Genomic DNA, 12,094 nt, shown 5'->3' on the forward strand with positions numbered 1-12,094 from the left:
ATAAATCCTAAGTAAAACCGACGAAACAGAAAACACACAAAGAAATCTCCTTTTCCCAGTCACTGCTAATCTGAGGTGCTATGAGGTCTATGTTGTTCCCAATGCTCAAATATTTGGTGGCACTTAAATCTCAGCTCAGTTTGGTCCAGGCCCAGGGAAAAGGCAGCCTCTCCTGTCATGGCCGGACAGTCACAAGTTGCTGCTGCAGGCAAGGAACCTGTCTCTCTATACTTGATGAGATGCAAGGATCATGACGTGGCAGGCCAGATACAGTGTACCTATCTGTCTCAAACACGTGGACACCACCTCCACAGTCAGGCCTTGTACCCAAGAGGGCCAGACAGAACATTAATACAGTCAATGCACCAAAGAGCCCTGGGTGAACAAAGTCAGGGGACTTGGAATAAGGAAACTAGACGCTTTTACATCAAACTGTTACCATGCCTTTGCCCAGGTGGCCAGAGCAGGCCTGTACTCTTCTAGTCTTAGTGTGGTGTGGCTAATGTTCCCGAGTGTCATCTGGGTTCTTGGAACAGCTATATCAATGGTAGGGCCAGGAGGGCATAAAAGCAGCGTGGTAGCCAATCAGCTGAGAGACTGGTCACTTTAGATGCTCAGAAGCTCACGTTGGTATTGGTTCTAAAGCAGGAAAAGTTAGCCAATCACAAGGACCTAGTGTGCTTTTCTCTTTCCTTTTATCTAAGGATATGAGGCCATTGAGGGTATCTGGGATTCCTGTTACCTAGTAACCGCAGGTGTCTGCATCTGGAACCCAATCCCTGAGTAATGTACAAACCATCAGGTAGTTCTCCTTCTCCTCCTCTAGCACTCCTTATGTCTGACTTTGTAGCCAGCCGCTGAGTATGCATCTCTATCATTAGTATAATTAGTAACAAGAAATAGTAACTAGTAGTGACTTTCTGTAGAGTAGGTGTAAACGATCCTCACAACACCAGGAGCACAAGGTGACATTGGAAATCACACCTTGGTAGGACTCCAGTGTGGAGAATCAAGCTACTTCTCACAGTGACTAGTGTCATGGCTGCAGTAGGCTGAGCTCAGTACGCAGCTTGTTTCGGTAGCTGGTCTTCTGAGCCATTTCAATCCTTTTACTGAGGAGAAGCAGTTCCCGGTGGGGGGGGGGGGGTCATACTTTTTGATACCAAATGGCATGAAATCCCTTTTGTGATGTCCTGAAGGAGGGAACATAAAACCATTCAGCCTCACAGGAGGAGTGGAAAGGCTCTGGGGATCAGAAACTGGCTGGAGAAGGCTGGCTCCCCGTGTCAATGCCTTCAACAAACCCTTCCACCGCCTGGGGTTGAGCCAGGAGCTACATGAAGTCCTGTTTCCCATAGGAGTAAGGTGGGCAGTGATGGAATCCCGTGGGTACTGGTTGAATGTGTGAGCTGAGGAAGGTGTACATGAATGCCTGAGAACCCACCCAGTTCTGTTTAGCGTGCTGGTAGTGGAGTTCAGAGATGGGGAGGAGCTGGTACCACAGAAACACGACAGCAACCACGCTGAGCAGAACTCTGGCCGTGATTCCCTCTGCCTGCCTTTTAGGCACAGCAGCGTTCTGCTCTGCAGAGCTCCTCTCGTGGGCCAACCCAGCAAATGTATGTCTAAATTCAGAGACACTGAGAGTAGAGTTCGAAGCTAAGGGAGGGCAATGAAAGAGCAAATCCCTTCAAATTATCCTGATTTTTACTGTAAAAGTTCCCAAGTCTCAAGGCGTGCCCATTTTGAGTAAAGTTTCAAATGGGACAGGAGAGTGAACCAAAGACTCTTCAGAGTGAGCGGGTTCTCTACTGGAGAAAAACAAAAGTCATCACAGTGGTTGGTGTGCTCAGCAGGACTTGCTTGTGTGTGGCGTGACAGATGGCAAGCTATTGTCACTGGCCTGTATGTCAGGAGAGCAAGAGGGAGAATGCAGGTCACATCTACCCTGTTCCAGAAAGCTAAGGACCCAAACACTAGAGCATCTGGGTCGGTCTCAGCTGGTGGCATCTGGAACCTGATCTGGGAACAAGGTACCACTGGTTAGGGACAGCTGCTGGGGTGGTGGGTAATACAGCCCCAAGTGCACTTCATCGGCCAGCTCTTCAGTCTATGACACAGGCGCATACACCAGAGCAGTGTGATCTTAGTACCAAGACAGGGTGGGAGGGAAAAAAGCCACTCAAGGTTTCAGTAATTCAATAATTTATTCCTCTAAAAAAGTGTGTAAAAGTATATAGCTCTCATCCACAAGGTATATATGAATGACATTTAAAATGGAGGCCTTTGTCATTGTTCTCTTTATCAAAGTCTTTAGTGTACTGAACCAGCACTGTGCTGTAGTTCTTATATGGACGTCACAGAGTTTCATATTCTCTCCAATTGTCTGCTCTATATAAAAGAAGCTCACTGCAAAATGCTTGAAGGAAAAAGGAAACAAAAAAAGAAAATCAGAACATCCCAGAAATGTACAGCTTTCCATTTAAAAAGGCTCTGAGAGACACACACAGGCATGCCGGACAAGCCCTCCCGCCTCCCCTCCCTCCGCCCTTTTCAAACCATGGTAGGAGTTCTGATTTCTGCAGAGTTTTCAAAATTAAAAATAAAAAAAAAAAATAAAATAACTTCTCACTCTGTAGCAAATCCAGGGCTTGTACATTTCAGATTAATTCTGTAAAAAACTCACAAGTAAAATAATGCATATTTAAGGGAAATATTATACAGATTTTTTCACACAGAAGTACATAAGATTTTTTAAATCTATTGCCATTCATTTATTTTTGCACAAAAACGTATAAATATGTCACCAGCTTTTCTTAACTTAAAAAACTTAAATAAAAGACACCAGATGAAAACTACCCTTTGCTGCCTTCTTTTAAAACTTTTTATAGCTTTTTTTTTTTTTTTGTGGTTTTTTTTTTTTTTTTGTGTGTGTGTTTTTTTTTTTTCCTTTTTTCTTTTTCTGCGTAGAGATGGGTTTCTAGGGAAGAAAAGCCCCTGCAGTAAAAACAGCCTGCTTATAAAAGAGAGAGAGAGAGAGAGAGAGAGAGAGAGAGAGAGAGAGAGAGAGAGATATGGATCTTGATTCAAAGTTCTGGTGAACTGAGAAGAAGCAATCCCAAGTGGTAAAGATTGCAAATGTCTAGTTTACAGCCCGTCCTCCGGGGTGACTTTATACAAGTTTACATCTCCATCATCTTACGTTCTTCAAAAGGCCTTGAGGGTTTCCTCTCTGATAAGAAAAAATAGCACTGCGATATTTTAGGTCAACTTTACACTGTACACGTTAGATACAAATGGTTTGATATATCAGGTTTTCTTAAGCTATACATTGGAAAGCCTCCCCCCCGTTGGTGAGACAGAGAAGAATCCCCATTTACAAGTTATTTCTCTGCTTTCACATTCCCACCACATGTTAATACAATGTTTTAAACGTTAGATTATCTCAAGAAAAATACTTTTACAAAATCATATCAATTATTACACTTTTCCTTCTCTTTGTTAATAACCAGGACATGGAAGTCTCTCGGAAGAACTTAGTTTGCAGGACTCTCCCACGGGAGCCAGGCTCAGTGCCGGGCCTGTCAGGAGGCTCCGGGAAGTCAGTCCACACCCACCACCCACAGAAACATACAACATAAGGGCTACAAACAGGGTTTCAAAGTCAACCCTAAGGTCTGGGACAGGGAGTCAAAAATACTTGAATCAGCTGTTAATGCTTTAAAAAGGTTTGTTTGTTTGTTAAAGTCCCACACAGAGGCTCAGCTTCAAGTACTGATTTAACGGTTGAGTTGTATTATTTCTTTGAAACAATATTCCTATGGTCCAGAAAAAATTCACTGTGTTTGTAACTGGTTTTGTGAGCAAACACTTAGGGTTGTGATATGTACTCGAGTCCCTTTTGATCTAATAAAAGGAGAGACCTGGCTTTCTGTAAGAATTCTCTAGAAAAGGTATTTCCATGTGACTGTATAGAGAAGTAATTAAGGTCCTTGCCTCCAGCTCGGGGCTGAGCCTGACCACCTTTGTATACACTGTGACCCACACGAGATGTGGCCACACACACTGTTTCCCAGAGTCCACTGCTGAGTGGTTATTACTGTATTACTTTTCAGGCATGCTCTCCCCATTTGTTCTCACTCCTTTTCTGGCTTCTAGGACAGAGGTATGTACTCAGAGAATCCTATGGTGGGTCTCAGTGGGTTTCAGCTACTGTACCTGGTCCTCAAGATTAGAAAAAACAAAGTCGCAAAAAACTTAAAACAAAACTAAAAATAAATAAAAAGAATGCAGCTGTCTCCAGACCTCCTGTGTCTACACAGGGGTGCCATCAACCAAAGCCGTCCTGACAGGCTGGGGAGGCGGAGGCCCCAGCACTAGATCCTGCACTGCAGCTGGCTCCTAGTTGTGACACATCCCAGGTTATGAAGTACGGTGACCCACAGGCATCCACCATTGGCTAGAGAATTACATCCAGAGGGCTGGACAGCCTGGTACTAAACAGAGGCTGAGAGCGGGCTCTTGTGCAAAAGGATGGTGTCTCTTCTCTTTCCTTCTTAGGCCACCAACAGCCGCCACTTCCTGGGGACAGCAGGCTGCACACATCACACATTGCTCAAGTCACTCTTATGGAAATTTGCAGGTCCTCATGAGACACGTCAAGGAGTCACTGTGGCAATGAACACTTCAGAATGAGCATGTGCCTGCTCAGAAGGCTTCACAGTGCAGGGCTGTAGGGAGTGCTCTGAAAAGGGCCTGGCATTTGCAGAGTGGAGCAGGATCCCCGGCCAAGGCTGCAGGAGGAGCTGAGGCAGAGGGACAAGCGCTTCCCGGTTAGAGCATGTTCATGACGGCATTGTACAACTGCGTGAGCACCACAAAGTGGACGGGAAGGCAGGAAGTGCGGTCCTGGGTGGCCGGATTGCACGTGAGCCAGGACAGGGCGTTGTACTGCTCCAGCACAAACCTGCCAGGGAGAGCACAGAGGTCAGCTTCTGGGCCACAGGCTTGGGGTGTGAGGTCATGCAGCCCGCCTTGCACCTCTTCACACCAGCACGCCCACCTCAAGGCCCCCAGGATCATGAACCCACTGAGTGGAAACTATTTCATGTTGGTCAGATGCCAAAATGAATACTGACCATACTGAGTTGTTCAGAATGCACCAAATATTTTACCAACACTTGGCCTTCCAAGTTTTTCAGTGTCGCTCTGTTGTGGTCACTGGAGAACAATGGGTGAACAGGGCCATGCTACCCGTCCCAGGTTAGCCTGAAACTCTCGACCACAGCCTTAGCTGCTTGCCTAGGCACCGAGGTGCTGGGTGTGCACTTGCTGTGCTTAAGTTGCTACAGGCCTTTGTTCTGTGTCCCATCAGATGTTGATGAGGCATCTGTACAGCTCCCATTTCCAAAGCAGTACATCAGAGACTACTCAGAAAAGCTTATTTCTTAAGGCATCTGACAGTTTTTGTTTGCTTGTTGTTTTGTTTTTAAGATCCATTTTTGGATCCAGGGAGATGGCTTAATCAGTGACACAAAGGTTGAGTGTGTGCCCCAGAGCCCATGTAAAGCACTGTGCAGTAGTGCACAACTACAATCCACTGCCAGGGTGGAGGGAAGGGGAGAGGAGGTGGGCACAGGTCCATCTCAGGAGCTCACTGGACAGACTGCCCATCCAGCTGCTGAGTGAAAGACCCTGTCTCAGCGAGCGAGTGAGGGAGACACTGACTGACCTCTGGCATGCACACACATACACACCCACAGGCACACACATACACACCCACAGGCACATACATGCACATCCACAGGCACACACATGCACACCCACAGGCACATACATGCACATCCACAGGCACACACATGCACACCCACAGGCACATACATGCCCATCCACAGACAGCATCTCCTGAGCTCAGGCAGGATTCTGAACTTGAACTCAGTAAGTAGCTAAGGGTGACTTTGAACTCCTGGTTCTTTTGCCTTCTCTTTCAAGTTCTGGGATTATAGGCATGCACCATTATACCAGACCAAGAGGACAAAATTGTATGCTCTCCTGAAAACAGTGAGAGAAAATCCATGCTTTGGGATGCATAACAGAATTTATACTGATGCTAATCACATATACCTATCTGAGGCAGGGGAAGGTTAAAATCTGTTTTCAATGCAGAGCCATTCCCAGGCACTATTCTCTAACCATCCTTCCGCCAAGGGTTGACACCTGCATCACCTCTTTGGAATAGGAAATGAACTGTCCCTGCACTTACTGCCTAGTGAACTAGTACACACGCCGCACATCCCAGCAAAAGTGGGAGGAGTGGACGCCACTGCTCTGCACAAGCAGCAGTGTGTGTGAGCACCACCCTGTACCAGCACTTTACTCCACAGGGCAAGGAGGAAGGAGCATCACTCAGGAAGGACAGCAGTGTTGCCTTGATGAGAAACTACCTTAGAACGTCAGATGTGGTCTTGGAGTCCAGAGGGTGTGGAGCCCGCTGAGAGTTCCTGGTGGGAAGGAGCTCGTCTGTCTGTGCTACAGAGATGTGGTGGTGGAGTGAAGCCTGGGGAAAACACAGAGTTTTTGTTTCCAGCTGCAAAGCAATGAGCGAGGCTCCAGCTCCTCCGCTGTGCAGAGCCAGGCTGCTGTGTGCCCACATTTCAAATGCTCAGTCACCTCCTGGGACATGGTACCATGTCCTAGAGTTAAGCTCAAAGCCAGATTCAGGGGCCTCTTTCTGGTCTAACCCACTTCATTTAGCTTCCTGAGAAACAGAATTCACTGGTGTGTGCACACTGAACAGCACACATGTGAGGGTCCCTGACCTCCTGGGCCATCTCACCAGCACATCTTACTTCTTTAACGCAAAAGTCAAGCACACAGAACAGCTATTCCTATGTAACACTGTGTGCCCTGACACCAAAGCTGGGACAGTGGCCACTATCTGTCACTCTGTTTTTAGTATTTCAACCTTTGGAATATGTTAAAACAAACCAAATACCATAGCATCTGCCTTGTAAATTTAGGACGTAACGATTACAGATGAGAACCTTAGGAACAGAGTCACACACTGAAAATGTGTGATTCCTTTGTATCAACTAATCAACTATGGCCAAGCTTCACTGATGATCTCAAAACTTTTCTTCCTTCCTCCACGTACATGCCAAGCTGGTGTGAAGGTCACAGAGGACTGAGTGTCAGGGCTCTGTGGTCTGGATGTGGCTGCTTTGTACTGTGGGGCTTCTCAACCCTTCTTTCTCCCCTTCAGATTCTCACAAACTGCTTGATCCAGAGGTTCAATTACAGGTGCACCTCCAGGGTGGGCAGGCAAGCATTCCACACAAAGGCAGGGCACATCAGTCAGAGCAGAGCAGAAGGCCCTGGTGGTTAAAAGACCCTAACCCCTGCGAGAGGGACATTCATTTCCTTTATGCTCAGTCACAGGGGAGCTCAGGGCTTTTATCACTCAGTTCGCTCCCTTACCAAGAGTCCTTCCCACGGCTCTGCCACCATGGTGCACTGTCAAACTTGTGTCTCTGCTATCCGAGGATCCTTTACACTCTGCATATGTGGGCCTTGTTTAATGCCTTAAGATCTGATGGCTAGAAGCCATGCAAGAAGGAAAACACATACATGTGAAAGGCTTGATGACCCGTCTCTGTGGAGGACAGTGCCAGGCGCAGCCAGGCAGGACTGCTGTAGCTTACTACCAGCCGCCTGTACTGAGCGGGGCAGTCAGCTGAGCCACAGGAACTCCCCACTTACATCAGGACCCTGATGGCCTCCCAAGGTTAATGTGGACTCGCTTAACAGCAAGTTTGGGTCCCTCTTCTGAACTCCACTCTCCTGTAACTAAAACCTCCTCAGACTATAAGTGAGAAAGGAATAAAAAGAGCCTGTGGCAGCTAACAGGAGATTTCTAGCTCTGACCAAATGAAAACACAAGACAGTGTTAAACTCTGGAGCACATCAAACCAACCTTCAAGAAGAGTGGGCACTGGTTCCGGGCCTGGGGGCATGATGACCAAAACCACTGGGGGAGGTTCTCAGCTTTGGCAGTTGATACAAAATACCCAAGGGCCAATGGCTGCTGCTTGAGCTCCTCTGGAGCCTCCCGAGACAGAAGCCGTTCTCCCTGGCTCTGAAAAACAAGGCCCAAAGCACAGTGAGCATCACCAGGAGCTACCCGCAGCTTTCATCCTGACCATGCATACTTCTTAGCGTTTTCTCTTTCTGAAGTGTTTACCTCTAGTTACATCATTACACAGCGCCACGCAGTCAATGTGGCAGCAAAGGCTTTCTCTTTGTTTTACAGCAGGCCTCAAGTCGGCTGGCCTTCAGGTCTGATCCTTCTACCTTAACCTCCTTACCTCCTGAGTGTGAGGGTTGTGGTATACATATATTTGTGTACATGGTCTACTGTGTCCTAACTTTGCTTTTGTCCTTTGGCCAGAATAATTTCACTTTTTCCCCCTCTGTCCAGAATCAGAGTTGATAGGATTTGATGTAGTAAATTAATAAGGATCACTTTCTTGTTCTAAAAAGGAGGCATTAAAAACCTGATTACTTACTATTACTTGTACTAAAGGCACGTTGTCCCTCCAGCTGCTCCATAAGTAGAATGGCTTACTCTAACCCTTCCTTCTCCTCATCACCCTAAGTGACAGCCGCACTGGCAGCCGTCCCCTCCACAAGTCAGTGCACTCAGGGCGGATGACACTTGCTCAGGGTGAGACACCACACAGCAACTCCTCAGTGATTTATCCCTTTCCAGAATCTTAATCACAGGTACAATATAGCTGTGAGGCCTGAGTCACTGGCTGGGACAAAGCTGACATGAGTTATAGGGCAGCCTTTGTCTTTAACCCTTCCATTAATCCAAGGCATTTAAAGACAGGGCTGGCACTGGGCTCTGGCTCCTTCAATGGCCTGTAGCAGTGACCCGGACGCATCTGAAAACTGCACCTGGTGGCTCTTGATACCCCTGCAGGCTGACATCGGCATGATCAGCATTGTAAATGAGAGTGTGTGAACACAGGCTGAAGACCAGCCACACAAAGCAGGAACTTCCTCAGCACCAGCCACTGCACATGTGAGCCATAGGTCTCCCCCACATCCCACCAGCCTCACAATTAAAAGTCGCCATCTGGGAAAATGTCTAAGAAAAAGACTAAGAAAAAAAATGTCTTAGCATTTTAGCTCAGGGGGGGGGGGAAAGCCTTCAAATCCTCTGGGGAGGCCAGGATGAGGAGCATGCCCCTGCAGCTTCTCAACCCTCTAACCTCCCCTGCCTTCCAACACAAAGCAGCAGGCAGGAGCACCACCAAAAGCCTTGCACACAGGAGGACTAACTTCCTAATAAATGGAGCACTAGGAATGCCTGAATGTTTCTTTCCAAATCCCTGCTCTCCAAGATAGGTTGGAGAGCAGTTCCCGAGACCTAGACCTCTAGGGAGAGAGTCTCGTGCAGTCAAAGTATGGTTGGCGGGGAGGACGGTTTTCCTTTGGGTTGTGGTTGTTCTCAGCAACCTCCTCCCAACAGTCCTTACCCGACTGTGCTGGAAGTGAGAGCCCACACCAATTCCAGAGGGAGAGCCCGGGGAGGGAACTGGAGAGGAGTTGGGAGAGGAATGGAGGTTCCCGGTCATGAGGATGCCAATGTCATTGTCCATGTCGTCTGGGAATGGAAGGTCTACAAACATGTCATCTAGAGGGAAGCACAGCAAAGTTAAAAAGTAATCACGCTCCACATTGTCATCCCATGTACTGTTAAGCTTCAACTGCCATAGGCATGCTGTGGGTACCTAACAGGTGCCTACTATACGCAAGTGCTAAAAACTGCCATCGGTTTTCTCTCCAGTGACCTTGTAACCAAGTAAACATACAGTGGAGAAATGGCAGTAATGAAAGAAAGCCCCAGATTCCTGTCACCTCCAAAGGCAGAGAAAAAGGTGAGCGGCAGCTCAGCTGTTACAAGGCCAGTGCTGCACTGTCCAGCAGCAGACCGGGCCACACCGTCGGTCCCGACAGGGCTGGAAGGCTGATGTCGGGAACAGGGAGAAGTCTGCCCTGCGTGGGAGAAGCCCACTTCATAGCAGATCAAAAGCAATGCTCCCTTTCACACTGCAGAAGGGCAGACTCGCAGGAAATTTGGAAAGAAAAACTGTGAAGGTAAAGCTATCAAAAACCCAGTTAGCATGTACAGTAGCCACAAGCTCATCTGTCCCCACATGACTGGAACTGTAGTAGGGCTGTGCCACAGGCACATTCTGGAATTCTTTCCCCTCCTCGCGTGGTAGGCGTAAAGACTGGTAGATGTTAAAAGTTCAACAACAGCACACACAAATGCATTTTATGGTCTATGACTCTTTCTGCAATCCTATAAAATTATTTAAACAATTCCATTAAGAATAATCAGATATGGAACTGCTCTCCAGCAAACTGCATTGAGCCAGTAGGTGGCATCTTCCCATGACCACACCACTGAGGTCAACACAGGGCAGGTGGAGGATATCAGCAAACAGCTGCTGTCCTGTCTCTGATAGACAGTGGGCTACATTAATTGCCCATGTTTAACTGCCAACTTAACCGAGTTAGTAAGCAACAGAGTGGAGCAGGCTGGTGTGTGTCCAGTGAGCATTAGTAAAAGCTTACTGAGGGAGGTCTACCCTGCAAACAGCTGTGCCAGCTGTGGGCAGAGGCCAAGGTGCAGACGGTGGGAAAGGAGAATGCACAGCTCGGGCGCCCTGCTCCCCGAAGCCTCATAGGCTACCGAGCACTGCCACAGATCCTTTGATGTAGTCTGAAGCCAGAGGTGACAATGCAGCTCCTTCCTCCCCATGGTTCCTATGATACTGCTAAGAGACATACACAAACCACACACACACACACACACACACACACACACACACACACACACACACACACGACCACCACCCCACACTCCATTCTACCTCCTATCCTGCCTTCCACTCACCGTTGTTGGGACTAAACCCATCTTCATTGGGGTAGTTGGCTGGAGCCACTTGAATGGTTGATGACGTCGGGAACACCAAGATGTGGGTGCAGGAGGCGTCCTGAGGCGTGTTCAGTTGGGAAGACTGCATGTTCAATGCGGTGCTTCGGCCAAACACAGAGCCCATTGTGACAGCATCTAAAAAAGCAGAGCTTCGTCAAGAGGCCTCTGTGCTGTTGGCTCCAGTAGGTGTCACATGATATAAACACCTCAAGGGGCCGGGCCCAGCTGCTTAAATGTCTTTAAAGAACCCAACCGAGAGCACCAGTGACAATTGCCTGACCCTTACTTCACATTGCAACTGTGAAGATAAACCTGGACAAAGTCAGCACACTTTCTGTAAGTGGCTTACCCACTAAGTGACCTAGAACCCCCTTACACCTCATGTTTTCCATCTGTGCTCATGATTTATAAACAATCTACTCTGAGTGACAGCAGCCCATGCTCTACTTAACCCTACTCAGTGCTTGTCAGATGCTGTCCTGTGCTAAGCTCCAGGCTCGAACCTCACAGGCTCAGCACACCCACCCTGAGGTAGCAGCAAGTGTCTCTACTTTACAAATGAGGGTAGAAGCCTCTAAAAGGCGTGCTGGCAATCAAGGTGATCTGAGGTCTAAGGAGCAGATAGTGCAGCACTGTCCTTCCTGCTCTGAAGCCTGTCCTTACACACTCTCCTGACTTCACACAGGAAGGGAATCGACAGGGTTCAAAACCACATTGTATTTGAAATGTGAACAGATCCTAACAGTAGAGCAGCTTAGTAGCAGTCAGAGTGGCCCTGCTGCAGCTTCTGCAGTCACAAAGCTTCTGCAGCCCAAGTCCCAACAGCCCCCAGAGCTCACTCATGTCTGGTTCTATGCTAAATGCTCTTCTCTTTGCTCCACTTCTCAACAACAGCAGAGACCAAAACCCTTCCCGAGGTGCCACACTGGTATCTAGAGGTTTTCTGGAGGGTGAGCTCCTATGACAATGAGAGACTAGGGTTAGACACATGGCAGCCATGGCTTTCTTAGCATTCACCTGTACCCAGGACTTCATCTTCCTCCCAGGCTGTGGTCAACAAAGACAGTTAAATCCTCCCCTGGG

General features: G+C 47.9%; 1 protein-coding gene across 4 annotated transcripts in view; it reads right to left on the reverse strand.

The window, feature by feature from the left end:
- Nucleotides 1-2,188: 2,188 nt before the first annotated feature.
- MED13L (mediator complex subunit 13L) overlaps nt 2,189-12,094 on the reverse strand; it is a 189,491-nt gene continuing 179,585 nt past the window's right edge. For all 4 annotated transcript variants that reach the window (XM_080941131.1, XM_080941129.1, XM_080941130.1 and 1 more), the window contains exons 27-31: nt 10,970-11,146; nt 9,543-9,700; nt 7,973-8,134; nt 6,444-6,556; nt 2,189-4,966 (exon numbers count right to left, since the gene is read on the reverse strand). In XM_080941131.1, coding sequence (XP_080797257.1) covers nt 4,834-4,966; nt 6,444-6,556; nt 7,973-8,134; nt 9,543-9,700; nt 10,970-11,146 — 743 coding nt within the window. In that variant the 3' untranslated portion in view covers nt 2,189-4,833. The remainder of the gene's footprint in view (nt 4,967-6,443; nt 6,557-7,972; nt 8,135-9,542; nt 9,701-10,969; nt 11,147-12,094) is intronic.

Source organism: Micromys minutus (genome assembly GCF_963924665.1).
Source record: "Micromys minutus genome assembly, chromosome: 29".
Taxonomy (NCBI): Eukaryota; Metazoa; Chordata; class Mammalia; order Rodentia; family Muridae; genus Micromys; species Micromys minutus.